The sequence below is a fragment of the Lineus longissimus genome, chromosome 6, assembly GCF_910592395.1.
Source record: "Lineus longissimus chromosome 6, tnLinLong1.2, whole genome shotgun sequence".
Classification (NCBI taxonomy): domain Eukaryota; kingdom Metazoa; phylum Nemertea; class Pilidiophora; order Heteronemertea; family Lineidae; genus Lineus; species Lineus longissimus.
In genome coordinates, this window is record NC_088313.1 from 15581102 (window position 1) to 15603336 (window position 22235).

The following is a 22235-nucleotide window of genomic DNA, read 5'->3' on the forward strand; positions in this document are numbered from 1 at the left end:
TTTTGGTTGGCCACATTACGATGTGTAAACCATGGCCAACACCCGCCAGTGACAAAGACTAATGACCCTGTTTAAGTGTTATTTGCCCAATTGTGTCCATACCCTTAAACATCATTGGAACTGTTTGTAGAATATGGACAAGACCATTAACATTTCCCCTTTATCATTTCATATTGACAGTGGCGTTTTTTCTAGGCTGAGTTATCGTTTGTATGGATCAAACAATCGTACTTTATCGGCATAACAAACAGAAAGGCACCAAATGTGATTAAGGAATATTTTTATGTCATATTCAAAAGTAAAGGCGTATGGGGCTGCACTGACCAATCCCACTGAAAATCGGCAATTGCCGTGTATGATCTGAATTTTGGAGGGGTCCACTCTGATGATTTTCAGGGTTTTTTTGTGACATTATTCGATTTTTCTGTTAACTAATGTGGTGGTTGTTGCCAAGCCTTCGAAGTGAATGAGAATGCTGAGAAGTGCAGTGTGAAGTCAACCTTCATTTAATGCCATCGCCCTCAACTGTCACACGCCTCCTTTCACTATCTATTCGATTAATCCCAGCAGCCGACCAACCGTGAACGAAAGTCATCCGCACATTATTGGTAACTCCGGGGAGTAATCGTCATTTTTGTTATCATCACGAAGATCAGGGCCCGGTAGTTCAAAACAAATTATGTCACTAACGCTGGTATTACCTTAACTTGACGTTATCTCCTTTAGTTTAGCCCTTAGACTTAACGCCAAGGTCAGTTAACGCCAGCGTTAGTGACAGAACTTGTTTTGAATAACCTGGCCCAAATGACGTCATTGCAACACCCTTCCTGATACAGAGACAAAGCCGTGGAACGTCTCAGCAAAGACAGGCCCCTATTGGTGACTTTGTGTAATTTAATCTGACCGATCTGGCCATGGACTCCCTTTAATACGAAAGTAAATATTCTGTTTCTCGGCTGACTTGCTCCAGATGACACTGGTGTGATCCGTGCTCGTATTAAACGAATGGAAACAACACGAATTGATGAGGTGCTAGATCTTCTTAAAACATGAATGGGATTATTGACGGGTGGGTTGACGGCACTCAACCAAGCATTTAGAAAAGTCAAGATATATTTTATTTTTGACGCAACTGAACCTGTTTGATAATCGTTTTTGCGAATGCATCTGACACACAAGGCTCGGAGATCGTTTAGGATCCTAAAGGTTGCGATATTAAACTTGCTGAAATACATGTACGAACGAAAATGTGCAAAAACACTTCAGAAAGGGGATCGATTCTCTACAGACTTTCTAAAGACCAGACGTCGAGTAAATAGCAAAATGAAGTATACTTTCTGCTTTTGGTCAATTTAGTGTCAAGTTTCGTTCCTAATGAAACAAAATGATCACTCAATAAAAAGAGATATGTCGCATTTATATGCGCCAGGCAATTTAATTATTTAAGTCAACGAAACGAAGACGTTCTCAGAATCTACGGGTCTTTTCTCTTGAAATCGATGATGGTCGATGGCGTCTCCAAGCAGCCAAAAATCTTGTCATTCAGTCAAATATCAATTTAATGAGTGGATGTGCTCTTCCAATTGGAGGTGGGGCCTTGTGACAAGGCAATAGACATGGTACCAACCTTCCTTGCCACAAGAAACCCGAAACAAATTACTTAAGGTCGATACAGTAAGCGAACAATTTATCACCATTGGGCCGAGCTTGTGGCAGGCTCTTGTCTTAGGAAATTAATCCGGGCCCCAAGCGGGTAGTTAAACTCCTGGGTTATGCTAAGGAAACCGACACCATTATTGCTTGTCCCTCCTTATAATTACCCAAGCTACTGAACAGTCCCATTTGGTTGCCTCAATGTTACTCTAACGTGGGTTTTTATGTCAGTTCATCTCATGATGCCGGTCTTAAAGGAATATGCTTTTATAAGATGTTTGGGGCTGTTGGAGGAAATGATGGAAATTAGCGGTAGTTTTAATCTGGAGATCGTCTCTGGACGATTGTTGTAACAAGAAAGGAATTACTCAGAAAAGATCACCAATGCGTCATGGTTCTCGAGTTGATTTAAAGCATATTTAGCGTTGCTCATTAATACAGTTTATAGAATAATCTCTCTTCTGTTTTTTTTCTGTTTTTTCTGTTTCCTTTATTAGGTGGGAAATATGCCCCGCCCGCGACGCATAAAAACTCGAAGGCTTGAAATAACAAGAAGAACGACAGCGTTCAAAATGGCCACTGATCCGTGTCATGTGACATTTCAAACCGGAAACTGCAAATCAACGTTTACATTTTGGTCCGATGTTCAAACTCCTATTTTGTTCGAAACAATGGCAATTTCAAAACAATCGAGTCTGAATACAAATCGGGACTTAATCTTGTTATGCGATTCGAAATAATACTTAGCAAATATTGAAAATATTATGATTATAATTGTGCTGACTCCTTAAAATGAATACTTTGAAATATTAACACAACTTATTGTCCACGCTTCATTAACCTTTTTTTCCATGTAAATGTACCTTAGAATTTCATGTCATTGTTTTAATGATCGTTTCCATAAGAATGACACACGCCTACGCCAAGATGGCAATACAGAAAACGAAGCAAAGAAAAATGCGTCTTCAGTTCGCCATTTCGATAGTTTATGAGCATTGATAAACTGTAAAACCTCGTAATCCTTATCAATAATCGTCTTCGAGGGGGTGGTTCATGCCTGTTAAATTTGTTTTCATACACTGGTGGTTAGAAGAGGTCGGTTTCCTTCGCCGACTTAGTGGCCACTTTTAATCAATGGTCACTCGAAAGCGCCAATAACTGACGTGTTAATACAAATATTGTAAATCACTACTCATTTGATTACTGCCGGGCGGTTTTCGATTAATTGAAATTAAGTGCAGGTAATATAATAACGAATGTAACACTGGCAAGATTCGTGGTCGGGAAACACATCAAATTCGGTCTGTTCCGAGTAATATCTCACCGCTAAATCCGACAAGGTGGAATAAGTAATGTCTAAACGATTGCTAATTTTATATGCGCAATCTAAAATATTTTGTTTATAAGATATAAAATTCCATTAGGCCCACTAGATTCCGTTTTTATCGCCAAATAAAATCGCATTAGGCTGAGCAATTCCTCGTTAATTCTCGCAAACGGCCATGTTGGATGGCGGTACTATGGTTATATTCCAATCGATCAAAACACGAACGGTGTAACTTCATTGCTACAAATAAGAGAACGCACTCCATTAAAAGATGACAAAACGGGGGACGCAACTCCCGAGTTGGGAATTTAATTCTGTGTGCGTATGATGAGTGAATGACGGCTAAAGAAAACATCGCATTTACAACACGGATAATACAACATCTCTTTTCTAAATTAAACTCTTTCAAAAGATGTACCGCATTTGTTATCTGCGGGACAGTGATCTGGTGTAAAGTTATTGACGGTGTTTGATTGGTGAATATTGAATTAGATTGGTTGATGTGTTACTTTTTCTCCCGCTTTTGTTACTCGGCTGTAAAATTTTACAGATGAATAAATAAGCCATCTGATGTTGAGGTAAAATCTTTAAGTTGATTTGATTACATACACTCAATTTGTCTTGGAGGCCGAGGGATGTATGCCGATATATTTCGGCGACAGCTCTCTGTGTTTTCAGTGTTCCCTTGAAAACGCATGTAAAAAAGATAAAGGACCCGCCAGAATTGGCTTATAAACAAGTTTTAATTTCATCTCCACTCTTCCAACTCCTATCTCTAATGCCAGGTATGTCAGGTGCAGGGCTTGATGACACGACGGACTGACGTATCCGTACGTAGTCGTACGTTTGCGCCGTGCGAAATCTGCCCAAAAAGAAAATACATTCGGCGATATTCTTAGTTCAGCTAGGCTAGGCAGTATTCTGGCGCTCACCAAGGCCATCTTGAAGAAGCCCCTCGCGAAGTGAGAGAAATCTGTTCATCTCGATTGGTTCATGTTCCGACTGCTGTTAGTTAAGCAATTAATAAATGGTATCATGATCACGGTCTTCACGGTGTATCTGATCCATTGTCAGCAATGATTAATCGGGTCCCTATTAAGCCGTGGGCCATCCCTTATCTTACTCAAACCTAATAGCGCTAATCGTTCGCTTGTCTAAGACTGTCGTAACACGACCAGCATTACATACAAAATGACGACAGGGCTAGAAACCATTTCTAAAATAAAAAGGATGAGAAGACATTGTGATTTCGTCTCTAACATGAACTTCATCTTCAATATAAGAAGTTTTCTATCAAGGCTGGCAAATTAATTGTCCAAGGCAAGTCAACGGTAGTCTGAATGCTGCTCGACCTGTTCAAGTTGCTTGCGCCATTGTGACCCTGTCCGTCTAAAACCAAGCTTGTTTGATTCCCCTTGCCCGCACAACCCCCCTCGTCCAAAACTAAAGAATACTATTTTGAGTAGAACAATACAACGCTTGTGAAAATTGCGCAGTTTTCCCACCGCATTTCGTCTCCAGCTGTGGAAAGAATTCTTGTGGCTCGAAACAACTTCCGTAGGTAACACGCCCTTTGATAAAGATACTAACAATCACGTGGTTACTGCAGTGCTTCAAACTGAATTTAAACATCCCCAAAAGTCCCCTTCGTTCTTGATTCTTGTCACGCGCCGGCTGACGTGCCCGCAGAAACGGCTTCAAACGAATGGCCTCTTTTCTAATTCCATTTAATCCTGATGTTTTCTATCTAAAACTTTCAAAGATTGATCCTCTGCCAAGCAGACAATGTAAGGAATAAATCATCCTGGGAAGAATAAGGGAGGACAAGTTAGGATTGGGTCAGACTTGCAAACAGTTGACATTAGGTACGGTAATTTCAGCTAATGAACTAGACGCTTTCGACATACCTAATGAATTGCTGAGAACGTTTTTTTCGCCCGGTTTTGTTCCTAAATGCTTTCGGTACTGCTTTGAGAAAGCTGAATGCGTCTAATACTTGAATTAATTGGTTCGAACCAACTGATGAGTTGCTTGATGGTTCGAATTTTTTTTTCTTGCTGGTGATTCTGCTTGTTACAACATAATAGTGTTTGTTGATTTGAAGACATTTCGTATCGGCGAGAATTACTGAACATCAAAGCGTCATTTACGTGTACATGTAACAGGTCTGAAAATCAACTTGGAAGGTTCATGTTTTAATTTGCGAACTCGGCCATCAATCATATGATATTTTCCTGTTTGCTGTTCTACATGTATCTTAACTAGACAAGATAAAAATTATAAAATGACCATAATTAATTTCTTCATCACTGCACCAATAGGCTTAATTTGGCCACCGAACACACCAAAGTTGACTTTTGAATCAAAATATACCGTTTTCATGACTTCGATCCGCAAAAGATGAATGCTTTTTGGTCCTGGAGGATAGGCTCTCGGTGGGGGATCACCTTTTGTGGCAAATCTTGTTTTTCGGCGACATGATGGGATAGGAGCTCCCCATACACACTGCATGTAAATATGACCCTGCATTATTGTTATGTACGACTTTTGGTCTTCCGCTGGTCAGGTACATTGGCCACGCCCGAAGTCATCCCATTCCTCAAGATAATCATTCCAGTGCGGGTTGATTCATCTTCCGAGATGCAGCATCCAGGCGGGGCTATCTGACGTCACACATAACACTCAATCATAGCATGAATTCCCGGTTAACGCGTTATAAGTAAACATGGCGGGCTCCAATGACCCGGACCTCATCAATAATCCCAAGCAAGGAGAAACACTGTCAGCAATCTCGGAATGATAAGAGAGAAAACGAACAAGGGTTAGAGACTTGATCCTCACCAGTCTAGCGCGTCACTCAGAGAAGACGGATCACCGTCAGCCCGTCTCACAGTCTTGGTCAGATTTTTTCAAACCCGAGACCTCGCCGAGGTGTAATAATGGCCGCTTGCTATTGCTGCGTAAACACGAAAGGACCTGACTAATTAAATTTTCACTTTTGACCACGTTTCGGATGACGTTTGGCTGATTTATCGCGTGAAGGAAATGATCAATTTAGTGGCATGTTCGAGTACATTTACTTAGATTAGCCCCGCAAGAGTTATTTATCTGTATATGGTTGCTGTGATTTAAACGCCCGTTGACAAAATTAGCCGTAGTCTTCATGGATGTAAGAGCCCGGCTCAGAGTCCCACACGCAAGTTGAACAACTTGGCGTTCACGTTATCGTTGACGCATTAAGAATGGCGATATTGCATTAATTTGATTTAATAGCGACTGGCAGCCCAGTTCAAGGGAAAAAAATATAGCATGGATATTAAGTGTTCTATTGATTCGCTTCAATTGGTAAGGAAATGTATTTACTCAGTGTGACTTATCATTGGAAGCAGGATGGTTTTTAATCAAGGCGTTAAAGACATCTAGCATGATCATAGATCGTTACCATTTAATCCATCAAGAGAGCTCGCCGTGGTGTAATTACACTCTCCCCGTGATAGATTACTCTCTGGTTTCACCAACAGAGCCTGAATGGGGGAAAGTTAACCTTTCCATCAGTAAACATCAGCAGCCAAGCAGGATTGATCTTTACTCTCTCTATTAGCCCCCATTGTGTCGCACAAATGAGGCCCGTTTATATTCTTATCCGGGCTCTTTGCAATGTAAATGCGCTGGATAGCCAGGAGATTTTAAATGAATACAGCGCCTAAATGATCTCGTGTATTGCCTGATGATGCTAAGAAATTAAATAAATATCGACCGGTGGTAATAAAAGCTTGTCAAGATGCCATCGAAGGCAATAGTGCTGGTGAAATGGCTCAGTCCCTGCACCAGATGCGTGGAGGCGCGCCTCGGCAAAAATAGCACGGAACAAAAAGGAACAAACTCTAGATTACCGTTACTCTTCTGATGGTTTTTTTTGAGTGTATGTTTTTTCTTTGATTATCAACATAACATTAATCTGGCCGAACTGGCTTCTACCTTCTTGGTCTCCTCTCAAGGGTTGTTTCAACTGAATAAGAGCAAGGTTAGCTGGCATCTTTGTCCTTCTTATCATTTCACTGCAGCGTAGTTGCGCAATAAGGAAGGATAACGTAATGGAGGTATGATATTCTCATTAGAATAATAAATCCATGAAAAGGGAGATCAAAATGTCATTTTTTCTATCATGAGATTTGCAGGATGTTTGCATCTGTGGCAATTAGCTATAGGTTGAACGATCCAAATTGTAGATGGCTAGGTAATTAGTATAATGTACGCTATTAGCTAATCGTCCTGGCCGTAAAGACATAGACACGAAGGAATAAAAGCGTAATCGAATCCTTTGTCTTCGGGACACTCTATTCGTGGACATTTAAAAATGTTACACCAGTCATTTCTACTCCAAAATCATAAGTCTTCATGATCTCAATTTCTCATACGACCACTTTGGCCGCTATCGAATCAAACAAATCACTGACCAAAGGAAGAATTAGCGAGGAGATAGAGCTTGGTAATTTACTTCCCAAATACTTCCCAATTCCTATATACAATTTGCATCCATCATAAGCGAAGGTGACAAGATCACAAAGGACTATAGAATCATCCGTGACGTCTCCAAGTAGAGATGATCTATGACCTATAGGCCAGATGTCAGTTTGTTTGACCAGGCGCTTCCCCAGATGATTAAGGAGAGCCTCCTGGTACATAACAGCCTGTTAGCCTAATGAAATGATCTCCTTACCAATGGTAACGTTTGTTTAAAGTTGCCACTTGGTGGAGGAGGTCTATAAAAATAAACCAAACTATTCGTCATGCGCCGTGATAAATGCATCCGACTCGAATATAAGGCTGCAAAAAGTACATTATATCCCGGACATTTCCGACTAAGGCAACAAGCTCAAGAACTCTGATTGGTCAATGCGCCTCAGAGGACTTTGAATCAGCAACGCCGGCGATTGGCAGACCTTGGAACGAAATTTCCAGACGTGATGCGCATGGGCATGATGATTGGATTGGTGATTGGACAATTATAGTCCATTGCGTAAATGTTAAGTCCGCCTTGTTTGGTAATTTGGGGTTCTAGAGAGCGAACTACTTCTCTGGTCAAAGACTTTGGCCCAATATAGCAAACATTTGCGCCGAACATGGCGCGCAAAACCGCTCATTTCGCCTATAGCAGGAGGAACCCGGCCCTGGTGAATAGCCTACATCCTCCAAATGCAGGTCGAGAGCAAACGCTGAAGAAGAAGACCTACCTCAGTGTAGAGATAGATTATATACACTTAACTGTATTAATGAACTGCATTTTCTGACAAGAGAAACAAACAGGCGATATTCATCCTTTGACGGAGGCTTTTAGTGAGAGTGTATTATTACCCGGTGGAGAAAACATACGATGATTTAAGAGCGCCAGGTGTCTTTTTGAAGGTTCACTCAATAAGAAACTTTCGGAACAGGGTTTTCTTAAAAACGCGGGCATGGATTTGGAAAGATTTGATATGTGTCTGCGATATTTTGACCAATGAATGACTCGGGCCAAAAAATTGCGACGGACGATGCGTGGATCGGCGATGACGATGAGAACGACTATGTTAGGACGTCGGGTGAACTCTTTAGTGGTTTTCTCACCGACAATGGCCAGCTGTGGAGCAGGTGCCGCCAGGAGTTAGCCTTCATCATTGATTTGATAGGTTGCAAACAGTCGGGGAACTTGACGTTCCAGCAAACTGCAATATTCTGGTTCGAAGGTCGATTTCAACTGTTCAGACGTCAATGGTTATAATCTCGAGGCAGTCCATAGCCATCCTAAAACATATCTAAAGCTACGTTGCACTCGCGACCGCACCGAAAGGCAACCTTATCATAAACTGTCCTAAACTATGTTTTTGCATTCTTGCCATTTTTCTCACATGACCCCTCCCCCCCCCCCCCATGCGCTCACCCTCATTTGAAATATTTTTAAGGGACAAAGCTAAGTGCCCACTAATATCACACGCGTCACCACACCACACTGCGTCGTGTATGCACACCACACTGCGCCGGGTATGGAAAAGGTCTAATTACGGATTAAATAGCCATATGGCATTGTGCTTCTTGTGGGATTATGTTGTACGACAGCACTGGACTGTAAAACATTGTGGCCAAGGACCTTTAAACGTTTTATGCCCTTCTCCACGTCGGCTGATCTCAAGTAGAGGTAAACATTCGTCACTGTAGCCGGGCTCTACAGCATACTTAGACAACGGAAGCCTGGGATTATCTCAGCGTATTCTTCCCTGACCTTGGAGGTAGCATCCGCCCTGATCGACCGGTGTTGACGCAGACAGTATCGTTCGAGAAACGAGTCGTGCCAAGATGACAACACAACTCATCCCTCAATCGGTAAGCCACCACCCTCATTTTCGGAATAGCCCTCTTTTGGAGTTGCCCTCTCCGCACATGATTGTAGCCTCACACTCATCCGCGCTTTGAACACAATACATGTAGCAGATCGGTGGATAATATGCCGAAAAACAGGGAAATACAAACTACATTTTCTGCCATTAGAGTATGAATTGAGTTTGGGCAAAACTGTCACTCAAACGTATTTAACAATAACATATTTAAAAGAATACCAAGATAGCTCTTGACCACCCTGCGTCCACAACGGACATGAAAAAGCCGCATCCATTTTGAAGACACCAGCTACTACTATTTTCTTCCATTAGAGTATAAATTGAGTTTGGGTAAAACATTTCACTCAAACGTATTTACCAATAACATATTTAAAAGAATACCAAGATAGCTCTTGACCACCCTGCGTCCACAACGGACATGAAAAAGCCGCATCCATTTTGAAGACACCAGCTACTAATGGCCGGGAATTAAATCGTATTCCGACGTGTGTTGCCGTACAAATTGCTTCCCGTCGAACAAAAAGATTACACAATTAAAGGGACTTTCCCCGTATATACCTTTTAACGATATACCCTTTTCTTTTCAGATATACCGCACACTTCGCGTGTACGTTCTACCTTTCATTGGACTGATGGTCCTCATATTAATTTTCGGACCGTTTGCAGATGAGTGGAATATTCTTGCAAATCCACACCGAATGATACGGAAGGTGCCAGTCAGTGCTCGTCTACCCCGCGACAAAGCATACGTAAAATCTAATCGTTCAACAGAAAATCTCTCATCTGAACGTTTCCGAATCGCAATAGTATCAAAGGATAGTTCAACAACAGCTGTGACTGAATTGATATCGACGCCGAGTTCTACAACCGCTACAACAGCATCGCCGGCTGTGCCGATTGTGACCTCAATCGGATCGGATTCAGAAACAGCAACAAATATTGATTCCAAGATGGCTAAAGTATCCGTAGAAACAGCAACGGAAATGGATCCTGCAAATGCCAAAGAATTGGTAAAAACCGCGACTGATTCTTTAAAAGCAAGCGAATCGGTAGGAACAGCGCCACTATTGGTATCAAGATCCAATGTTATGTCCAAACAATCTGAAAAGTCGGTTCAAAATTTCAGTGCGCCTTTACAAAACGAAGTGGCCAATCCACACCTGAACGTTCAATCTGAATCAAACCAAACAGTGTCTGTGGTGGTAACGACGACGACGACGACGAAGAAGAAGAGGAAGAGGAAGAAGAAGAAGCTTACGGTTTGGAAAGCGCCAGTAAAACCAGATTTAAAAGTGAACGTCGCAAATGAACCTGCCCTTGCGTATGTTTTGAACAATGAAAAGCGATGCTTTGGGGATTTTGCCAAAAACCCTAGCCTTTTCATTTACGTTGAGAGTGCCGTTGGTGACTTTGCCAGACGCCGTGTGTGGCGCTCAAAGCTGCCGTTCTTACAAACATCCGGTGATAGGAAAGTGGCTTTTCTGTTCATACTTGCACTGCCAAAGGATAATGAGACTCAAGCTAAAGTAGTAAACGAGAGCCGCGTGTATGGAGACATTTTACAGCTGAATTATACTGACAGTTACAAGACCCTTGTCCTAAAAACAGTCGCCGGTTTAAGATGGGCGGTGAAATATTGTGCGCACGCGCAATTCGTGCTGAAGACTGACGTCGACTGTTTTGTAAACGTGCACTCTATTTTTGACTTTCTAAGCGAACTAAAAGACAGCAAAAAGGAGTATTTCTACGGAGGCTATATACAGTCTTGGGCAGGGGTAATGAGATCCGGGAAATGGGGGGTTACGGAGAAGGAGTACCCGTATGATTTATACCCTCCATATGTTCTAGGCTTCGGAATATTAATGGCAAAGAAAACCCTTGAGCGGTTTTTGGTCAGTTCTTCCTATGTAAAGTATTATATCTTCGAAGATGTCTATGTTGGCATGCTAGCAAAAGCTTCTAATGTCAACATAACATGGGTTAAAGGGTTTATGCCATACGGAGGTAGAGGCATTGCAAAGAAACTAGACTACTGTAGCCTCAAACGGCACAAAGTTATACATGATTTTAATTCGCCAAAACTACTTGGGTTATTTTGGGATATCTTTGAACGATTTGCAGGGTATGACTACAAGTGCTAGAGCAGTATATCTTGTTGGGTCGTGCAATTCCTTTTCCTCACAACAAATCTCCATCACTGTCCTATTCAGTTTCTTGCTATACAATTTAAGTTCCCGGAACCCAGTACCGATGATGGTATTTTGGTGGCAGTACGACGTCAGCAAAATCCAGCTGCACTCAATTGATGCTATAATACATGCATCATATTTTCGAACCCAGCCATGATAAATGCCGGTTGTTTGTAGACCTTTCGCCAAGTGGACGGTTAGCCCCCTTGGCCCGTATATAGACGGTTTATGCCTGTTTCGCCTATTCCTGTTTCGCCTACAAAATTCCTGTTTCGCCTATTCCTGATTCGCCTATTCCTGTTCCGCCTATTCCTGTTCCGCCTATTCCTTTTTCGCCTATTTCCTGTTTGGCCTATTTCCTGTTTGGCCTATTTCCTGTTTCGCCTATTCCTGTTTCGCCTACTTTCCAGTACCCCTACAATAAATCGACTCTCCCACGGGGAACCTTAGGGATGCATGTCCATTTTATGGGGAAAATGTGAGGGGACAATTGGATGATGTTAACGATGTGATGACAATTTGACTAATCAAATGCCATCAACTTTGTTAACAAACCATGCCATGACCGTTTTGAAAGAGTCACCTTGAAAGCGGGGACAGTCCGGGACTTATTTGACCATAGGACCATAGGACCATACTGACACACAGTAAAAACTAATAGATTAAGTAGAGTAAAGCAGTCGTTTATTTTATGAAAACTGAATTCATGAGTTTTTGATAAAAATACATAATATTGTACATTCTCATAATTATTTGATCAAAATCAGCTGTAAAACCCATGTCATAATATACATGTAGGTACAGCACATATAAAGACAAACAAGGTGGAAAATACATATCATGATATTATGTCAGACAAGGTAACTGATGGCATCAACGTAACTCATTATCCCTCTCTCCATTGACGTATTGTTCTTTGAGGCGTAACATGCGTTCGTCAATGCGTACATATGTGGCTCTCCTCGGGTTTGGTCGGTCAGTAAGGGACGGTTCATATTCCTACGTCTGTGGGGAGGTTAGCAATACATTTGAATAGGCGAAACAGGAATAGGCTAAACAGGAATTAGGCGAAACAGGAATAGGCGAAACAGCAATTAGGCGAAACAGGAATAGGCGAAACAGGAATTAGGCGAAACAGGAATTAGGCGAAACAGGAATAGGTGAAACAGGAATAGGCGGACCAGGAATAGGCGAAACAGGAATACACCATATAGACCTCCATGCCTTAATTAAGGTTCTGATATCATTTTAGTTGGCTTGTTTTAAGAGTTGACTATATCCACCACAATTTTGGTTAGGACTTGTAATCCTCGAGGCGTCACACAACTGTAATTCTTTCAAGGTGCCTGAATGTCAATTTCAAGAGTGGGAGTCAGTGGTTCTTTTTTTTCCAGAGAACAGCTCTCTCGGGTTTAAAATGGGCATTTTAAAAGAGTTCTAAGTGCTTCGGTATTTCAAGTTCGAACCAAAATAGCTGTACTAATGGTCAACACCCTCTCGTAAGGACAGATGCATACCTCCCCCGATGATGGTTTGGTTTTATTTAAGGAATTAATACCGAGCTGGCGGTCATTGGTTGTATAATCAAGACCGCTCGGGTAGACCGAAAATGCAGTCCAAAACCCGAGGCGCTTCGCCGAGGGTTTTGGACGTAATTTGAGGTCTACCCGAGCGGTCTTGATTATACAACCAATGACCGACAGCGAGGTATTAATTTCTATTCTAAAAGGTTTCAAAATTAAACAAATTAAATACGATTTGAAAGGTATATATGTTCCGTTTTCGTCAAAGAATGATCCAGCCTGGTGTCCGGAACTCCGCCATATTGTTGCTCGTGAAGATGACGTCACGCAGCAAGGGAATTCCCAGTCTGCTAGCTCGATTTCTACCATTTCCTCGTCTTTGACCTCTTCTGAATCCTGACTGACGACCTCGAAAGAGTCCTCGGGTATCCTCCCTACTTCACAAATCCCAATATATCGGGGAATACTTCAAAATCTCGTGTTCTTGACATTGTTTTGTGGGGCTGAGTCGTTGCTTCTTGGTGAAAATAATTCGTCTGCTAAAGTTCAGAATTTTATACCTACCCAGGCGGTCATTGGTTACGATACCAAGACCGCTCCGATCAAAACGAGGCGTAATGTATTTTGTATTAGAAACAATGATATACTGTGACTAAGGCCTTTTAGAATGTTAGACAATATTTGAGGCGAACTCAGGAAACTGTCCTTGGAGTGGCGGAGTGTCTTGATTGAGTTCGAGCTGTGTCACAGCTCACATCAAGGAACGATTATGTTTTAGCGATTCAAAAATGGAGTCATTTATCTAAAAATAAATTAAAAAAGTGATATTGATAAATTTCGATTGTTAAAGACATATTTATGATCGGAAATCTCGAAAAATCCATTTGTGGCGTATCGAACAAATTAAAACTTAATGAATTCATTAAGTTTTTATTTGTATGAAATTATATCATATTTTGTACAGAATCCGCTCATTCCGCTAATTCTACGTGGCCGTTTATACAGATGTCCACATATCACACAATGGTTTTTATATACAAAAATGAATCCTACCCGCATACCATATGTACATGTTTTGAAGCGATCGATGCATATCATTATAATGGTTTTGTCCGCATCTCGCGGACTTAAGTACACAGCAACTAGGCCCTTCAAAGCATCTGAACGCGTTGTCCAGTGTAATGTATATTAGTGCTCCCCCCTACACCAAGAGGCCAGGCCCTTCAAAGCATCTGAACGCGTAGTCCAGTGTAATGAATATTAGTGCTCCCCTACACCAAGAGGCCAATCAACGGTCTGGCGCTCAGCTGAAATGTTGAATTGACCTGTCCCGCATACAGGGACAATCTGCGTGACTGTATACTTGATGACGAAGAGCACTGGCACACTTGCAGGACAGTGAGCGATGGATTTGATTTTAAGGGTAAGTTCTTAAGAGCAGCCATGATACATTATGGACTTATTTTCAGGAGGCACAATTTCCCTTTTTGGCTCATATCGTTTGTGACATCGACATCACTGCGACCACGGACTTGTGGAATGCGGGAATGATTGTCAACTGGCACGGCGAGGTTGGGATCTGACATACACGAAGACAGAGTGAAGATTGTCTAAAGAGTTCAGTTCTAATGAAATGTATCAGACTGTATTGTGTTTCGCCACTTCACCTTATGGTAGTGCAGACATTATCCTGTTCAAAAGTGCCCCGCCCACACCGATCGCCCAGACCGATCTGGACTAGGTTTTAAAAAAACACATACTATTAGGCAAACACGATAAATTTCATGGACGACACACTGTAAGTGCTTCAAATGACGACAACCTACAGGTGACACACGGACAAATCGATGTCCTAAAAACCTCGATGATTACAGGCAAAACCGTCTTCAGGTGGCTATTACATGTACAGTATATAAGGGCACTGGGTCATGTTTGATTCAGCACTATATATACATTTCTCGTACAAGTGTGAACAGGTTCGATGTACCGTGAGATGGGAGAAACCCCTTTTGGCAACTTCGTATAACTTGATCTTGCCTACCTAGCTGCTGCCTATACCGTCCCTTTAAGGTATGGAAGGGGCCCAAATTTCAACATGAGTGTGTACCTTGCAAATCCTGCGAGATTTCTTGAAGAAAATACCAGCACTCGCTCGTTTGCCGAGAAGCATCGCAGTCGCAGCGATCTGCGGGTGACGGATCGTGCTTCTTTGCCGAGTCAGCGGTCAGCGTAGCGACCTGCGGTATAATCATCAGGGCCCGGTTCAAAACAAGTTTTGTCACCAACGCTGGCGTTGACTTAACTTGACGTTAAGTCTAAGGGCTTAATTGAAGGAGATACGGCTATGTTAAGTTAACGCCAACGTTAGTGAGAGAATTTGTTTTTAACACCCACGCCCTGCACGGGTCTATTTGCCGTATTTTTACCATATAGTGCCGTGTACAAAGCTACATGTATGCGTCGCAGATACCTGCGATTTCCACTTAAATCGCTTGTTTCCGGGAGACCCTTCGACGGGTGTTGCGATTTAAATCACTTGCCGGTTTGCGGGACGCTTTAGATAAATCACCTTATGACTTTGTCCTACGCCATAACGCCGCTCTTATTTCTCTTTTTAGCGTTTACGCAAGCTCTGGTACATTCCCCTTGTTATGGGATCAGTGGTGTTCCTAATACTCTTCATTGGAACTCAGACCAAGGGTTGGTCCCCTCGCTACCCAATCCATACAAACAGTATTCCAGCTTCTGAGGAGAAACCGTTGAATATCCATCCCATGCAGAATTCATCAAGGAAGCAGCCAAAGATTCCAGCTTTTGTGGCAGTATCAACTGCAGCAGCAGCAGAATATCGGAGGACAACATCGGTGACGTCACCAAAGCATGCGCAGGGTGATCCCATATCTAAAGAGATGGCGCCAATGGTCCCAAAAAAGGTTGTTGTTGTACAAAAGCTTTGGACACCACCAGAAAACTTCGATACCAAAGTTAATACTGCAAATGATTCATCCATAGCGTTTGTTTTGAACAACGAAATGCGTTGTCAGGGTGAACTGTCAAAATATCTAAGCCTGTTCATATACGTTGAGAGTGCTGTTGACGACTTTGATCGGCGCCGTACGTGGCGCTCAAAGTTGTCCTTCTTTCAAACGGCCGGAGACAACAAAGTGACCTTTATGTTTATAGTTGCACTGCCAAAGGATAACCTCACTCAAGCAAAAGTAGTGATCGAGAGCAAGTTACACGGAGACATTTTACAGCTGAATTATACAGACGTTTACACCGCTCTTGTGTTAAAAACTGTTGGCGGGATGAAGTGGGCGATAAAATACTGCGCGAATGCGCAGTTTATACTTAAAACCGACGTAGACGTTTTCGTAAATGTTCATTCTATATTTGACTATTTGAATGACTTGAAGCACGTCGAAAAGGAGTTCTTGTACGGGGGTTATGTCCAATGGTTGGTTGCACCTGTGCGAAAGGGGAAAGGAGGACCCCAGAAATGGGCCGTCTCAGAGGCAGAGTACCCATACGCAAACTATCCTTCTTACGCACTAGGGTTTGGAATACTTATGTCAAAGAAAAGCGTAGTACGTTTCTTAGCTGGTGCACCTTATGTGAAGTATTTCGTATTCGAAGATGTGTACATTGGCATGTTAGCCAATGCTACAAATGTGACTGCCACTGCGATACCAGGGTTCGTTCCACACGACGGAAGTAAGATTGCTAAGAAGTTCGACTTCTGCAGCTCGAAAGCCCATAACGTTGTACATAACTTCCAGACGCCGAAACAGTTTGCATTTTTTTGGGATAACTTTGAGAGGTTCATGAGATATGGTTATAAGTGCTAGATCTTGGTGAACTGAACACATCATTCTGTTTGTGCTCATGAAAGTTGTTGGTACATCCAAGAAGATGGACATATTACGAGGCAGAGTGGGTGATTTCAAAGTTGGTTTTGATGGTTTTAGTGTTGGGTGTAAGTGTCAGTTTTATTCTTAATTCCTACCCCTAAAAACCTATGTCTGGATAAGACCAATTCGAGGTTTTAGTTTAACACCAACACCTGGTTTTATCTAAACACCTAAAACCTGGGCTGAAACTAAGAAGAGGTTTTATTCTGCAGGTGAAACTAACACCAAGATGGACAGAGATAAAACCTTGGAAAAACCAACATGCATGTTGTTGTCGTTGTTACTGTTGTTTCCCTATTGTAACCGCTTCCGATCTATATAAATTTGTTCGTCTTCACGTCCATCATCATTCCCATCAGCGTTCAAAATACCAGCAACTACTTCTTGAAATGGTATGAACAACATGATTTATTTTTTTTAACACCAACACCAACTTTGAAATCCACTCGGTGTTAATGCCTAAGGTGTTAGTTTTATTGGTAATACAAAATGCACTACAAATCTTCCAAATATAACACCGAGCTGGGATTAAGATCAGACCTTGGTGTTCCAATTGGTTTCAGTGTGAAACTAAAACCTAATTTGAAATAGGATAATGCTAAAACTGAGTGTCAAAACTAACACCAGAACTGATTTCATTTCTGGTGTTGTGGAGAGTTTTAGTTTTAGCCCCGGTGTTAGTTTTTGACACTAAAACCATCCCTTAGTTTTAAGCTCAAACCGGACATAATGCTAAAACCAACAAACACCGACTTTGAAATAGGATGAAACTAAAACCCAATTCATTTCAATGCTGGTTTAATCAAGGGTTTTAGTGTTCCATTTAGTTTTAAAACTAAATCTAAAAACTGACTTTGAAATCACCCATTATATAAGATGGGCCTACCAATGCCAATATGTGCAAATGCTCACTGCGACTTTTCCCGAGACATCTCATTCTCGTTCTCCTATAAAAATGATTTTGTTACAACGGTTACTAAAATGAAACGATCCTGTTTGGTTTTGAGGTGTAGACTAATAAAACCCAAACTTCAAAGAAATCCGACCAGCAGTTCGCCCTCCAGAGCCCCAAACGTACGGGCATAACATTTACGAATGGACTATAGTCGGGATGAACACATGAACATGAGTCAAAAATATGTGATTCTATTTATTGCATTCTAAACTCCTACATGTCCCGGGAATGAAGTTAATTTTTCGTAAGTTATACGACACTTTAGAAGTAGGCGGGTGCTGGCGGCCAGTCTGAAGGATAGGACCTCGGCATCCCCGAGAGCTTGCAATCTTTTATGTTATCGCAAAGATCCTCGCACTTGCTAAGGGTCGAGTTCTCGTGGTAAACCCAGGTATAACACATGTCGAATAATATGTTCTCAAAGTCACACTTGAATTTACATTGTTCCCAGTGTTTCATGTGATTGTATTTTTTTCCCTCGACGTTGCAAAACTTCTTTTTACAAGACGATTCGGCAGATTTGGTCATTAGCATCATAACCAAAACAAGGGCGAAGATAGCGTATCTCATCTGCAACAGAAAAAGCTGGTTTACCAATGTGGAATCATCGGAGTAGAATTAGGCTGACCGAAAACCAAACTCTTACACTTACAGTCCAAATCACAAGTGACATCCATCCTGCTTCGCGTCATTGACGCGCAACGTACGCGGCGCGCCGAGTTGGATGCCAATGACGCACCAGTGACGCCTTGACGCGAATTTAGGATGACAATTTGATTTGGACAGTATGTAAACCAAAAAAATAACAAATTCGAATGGATTTTAAAACGTTCTGGTGACGTAAAATTGCTGAATAGCAGCTGGACCGGAGCCTCGAGTTTTCTTTATTTTGCCTCGATATCACTGTGGCGATTCAAAAAGTGAATATACCGCTAACGGGCCGCCGGATACAGACAGTACATGTAGACTCGCCGAAAGTGATTGTCGTCACTAACGAAGCAGTATGGATTGACTGACTGCAGTGTGAAATCGGTAATTTAAAGTTTTAAAATCCATTCGAACGATAATAACCAACATGAGCCAAACATGATACTCTCCATTTATTTTCAGTTCTAAGTTAGTACATATCCCGGGATTGTAGGAGTTCTCGAGTCAGAAAATCTCTCAATAATGTTTATCACCAATCAGAAGGATAGCTTTGGGGCATTGAAGAATGTTTGCATTTTATTATATCGGTGCAGTGATCCGGGCACTTGTTCTTAGTCGAATTCTTGTTGTAAATCCAATGCCAACACTTTTTCATGTTACTGCCTACAAATTTACAGCCCTTAATGCATGCATCCCACTGGTCCTTGCCATTGGCGCCACCACACAAGGCAATATCCTTGGAGTCGCATTTGGCGTCCGCGCGCAACGCGACCAGCGCCAAAACAAGGACTGTGACAACAAATCGCATCTGCAACAAAAATAAAGGAGTTATCTTCGACGAGATTTGCCTTTCGAACCCTCATCACTGGGAGTAATCTCCCAATGAGAGGACGCCGCTTCATTTGCCTCCGAGAAGACACCAATCGGAAGAGGCCAAATGTACGCTGGTAAACGGTGCTAGTATCCTAAGCAACCGTTTACCAATGGCGCGGCTAGGAGATTGCACTGGGAGGGACGCAATTATTCCTTTTGTTAATTAAGAAAAGGGTGAGGAATGTGACAAATGACCGTGGCGTGTGTGGTATCTGGAAGTTGCTTGCAAAAGGCAAGCCGACGTACCGGCGGTGAACGTCAATCCTAACGTCTCATGGATAATACGCACAACGACGCTAGATCGGCATGGCAAAAGGGTGATTTTTATGCTCGGGAAAAAAATTTACCAGGCCCCATATAAATATAACATCATCAATACACGAAGGATCTACGTGGATGCACAGGCCAAAACCGTCTTCCATTTCAATCCGTCCTGTTCATCAATGATCTGTTGGAGATTAACTCTAAGGAATCTAAGTAGAATCGGACATACAGGCAAGACTTTTTCAGCCACACCTACAGTCCAGATCACAATTAACATCCGTCCTGCTTCGCGTCAGTGACGCGCAACGTAACGATGAGCGTTCAGCGACAGCAGTACAGCACTTTAAAAAAAGTATTGTCAGAATATAAGCGGTGTCGGACTTCCAAGCAATATTTCAACCAATTTCTTGATGGTTAATGTCATCCCTTCTTTCACCACACCGCGTAATGCCTTTGTTGACTTACCTTTTAGTTTTAAGATTTCAAAATGGTCAAGTTCAAAAATCGAGGTGATCGTCAGCTCTTGGAAGCTTCACGTTGACTCGAAGATTAATTCGTGGTGTCTGAATCTGGTCTCCAACAGGTCGTATTTTATATAAATTTATCAGCCCCTCTACTCCCCCCAAGGCTTGGATCGTGATTGGAGAATGTTTGGGCAGTTTGACTGAATTCTAATAGCTCGTGATAATGGTTTTGGTTATCTCTCTCCGATTTGAATACATGGTCGTGAATGAGCATGAAACAAATGATACACATGTTATGGGATATGAGATTTACAAATCAAGGCAAAGAAGCTCTTCCCTCCCTCAGTCTCATAAGTATGGTCGTTTGGGTTCCACGGGTCGATGCGATTCCACTGGGCTTTTCCACCCTGGAGAATCAATTCCCCAGATTGCCCAGAAACTTATCAGGGCTTCCAGTTCACTGAGCCAGCCTGTCCTGGGAAAGGAACATTTATTCAATAAAGTATATCCCCGCTACGGAAACAAAATTACATTCGGCCCCAGCGGTTATTTGGTAATTAATAGACATTTGACGTCAAACCCATGAGGCTACGCGGGGACATTATCCCTTTAATTAACCTCAGTAGTGACTTCGAGTTGCTATAAGGACACCAGAACTTTTTAGAACACCAAAAATCGGATAAGATATTGTTCTGAGCCGGGCCATGCAGACCAAAGGTGACAATGTTGTCCTCCGAGTTATCATTATGCCTCTCTGTGGGTTTTGGATGAGTTCGGGTCAATGTTTCTTAGATTGGCAAATTCGAGTCACCAGTTTCACCTTGAAAGTTTTTCTCTTCGCGTTCCTACCCACCTGACATGCCCGAAGCAACTTGGAGCCGTGTCTTCCCTTAAGATGGTAAAAGATACCGTGTCAGTTGGTGATGCGACACGTTAACGACACACAAACCGTGCTTAGTAACCAAATAGTTTATCTTATTTCCCGAGGAGTTATTTTATCATATTCGACAGATGTTGGATTTTCCTTCTTACAAACAAGATGGGTCTTTGATAACAGTGATGTAACTCTAGTATGAATAAATCACGGTGTACAAAAGATCCTGCTATACCATCGATGGTATGGGCTATAACCTACTAAAATAGCCTACGAATGGTAGCCTCCGGATTTGGACAGGTAGTTACGAACTGTTGCCAAAGTTGTGGCCGTGTATTGCTTCATCATCAGTGAGCGGACTCCCAATATGGTCAGGGGCCTGCGTTTCAGCTACACCACATGTCTATAACTCTCTGTTCACTATCAGGATAAAGCCAGGCAAATATAGCCATCACGTATTTCTTGTTTCTGAAGCAGTTATAACCAAGAATAAGGACATACTAGTAATGCATTTGATTTTTAAGATCACCGAGACAACATTACTGGTCAGGCTGGTCATCCAGAAATCTCCAGAGTAAGGCTTTCCATGGGACTGACAATGGACTTGACGACTCTCATCAGTCTGATGAATTTGTGGATGCGGTCTTGGGGCTTGATCTATTGGCTGCCAGTGCCTTCCTGATGGAGGCTAGGGACGGTGAATTCGATCCCCGTAGGCCTAATATCGGGCAGCTCTGTGATCCGATCCAGTGTCTCAATGCGTCTTAACAGTCCTGAACAGAACAACTGCATCATTCCCACATTGTAGTTGTATAAAATGTAAGGTAGGTGGCTTTGTCTCGACTTTCGAAGGGATAGAGCGAAGTGATCTTGTCCATTCGTCGCTTCCCCCACCTCTTGCCGTCCTAAAGAACAGACAGAGGCTGGCTGTGATAGCGCCATTGATAGGAGTTGGGGGGTGTTATGATACATCTTCAAGCCCAGCGAGCAGCCTGACGTTGCAATGGTTCACCGTTGCAATATTTTCAACGATTTGCCGATTGTATGTGGTGATCAGCAGCCAGAATACCCGAGGGCTTGGACCTTCGGCGGACAGCTGATGTTTCAGAAGTTTGTAAATGAACCTGAAGTCCAATATCATGTAACTTAAGTCTTGTAACATTCAACTTTGATGCTTCTT

General features: G+C 42.2%; 1 protein-coding gene and 1 long non-coding RNA gene across 3 annotated transcripts; one reads left to right on the plus strand and one right to left on the minus strand.

Annotated features, from left to right (window-relative positions):
• Positions 1-14381: 14381 nt before the first annotated feature.
• Positions 14382-18136, plus strand: LOC135489740 (beta-1,3-galactosyltransferase 5-like). 2 transcript variants are annotated; one of them, XM_064775233.1, is made up of 2 exons: positions 14382-14489; positions 15685-18136. In XM_064775233.1, the coding sequence occupies exons 1-2, from the start codon at positions 14472-14474 to the stop codon at positions 16912-16914; spliced, it is 1248 nt and encodes a 415-aa protein (XP_064631303.1). In that variant the 5' UTR covers positions 14382-14471; the 3' UTR covers positions 16915-18136. The 2 variants fall into 2 exon arrangements, with proteins under 2 accessions (XP_064631303.1, XP_064631304.1); XM_064775234.1 differs by lacking the exon at positions 14382-14489 and adding an exon at positions 15053-15136.
• On the minus strand, positions 18115-20279 carry LOC135489741 (uncharacterized). The gene is made up of 2 exons (XR_010447212.1): positions 20183-20279; positions 18115-18502 (listed from the first exon to the last, which is right to left on the minus strand). It is a non-coding gene; the product is annotated as an uncharacterized LOC135489741 (long non-coding RNA).
• Positions 20280-22235: the final 1956 nt, after the last annotated feature.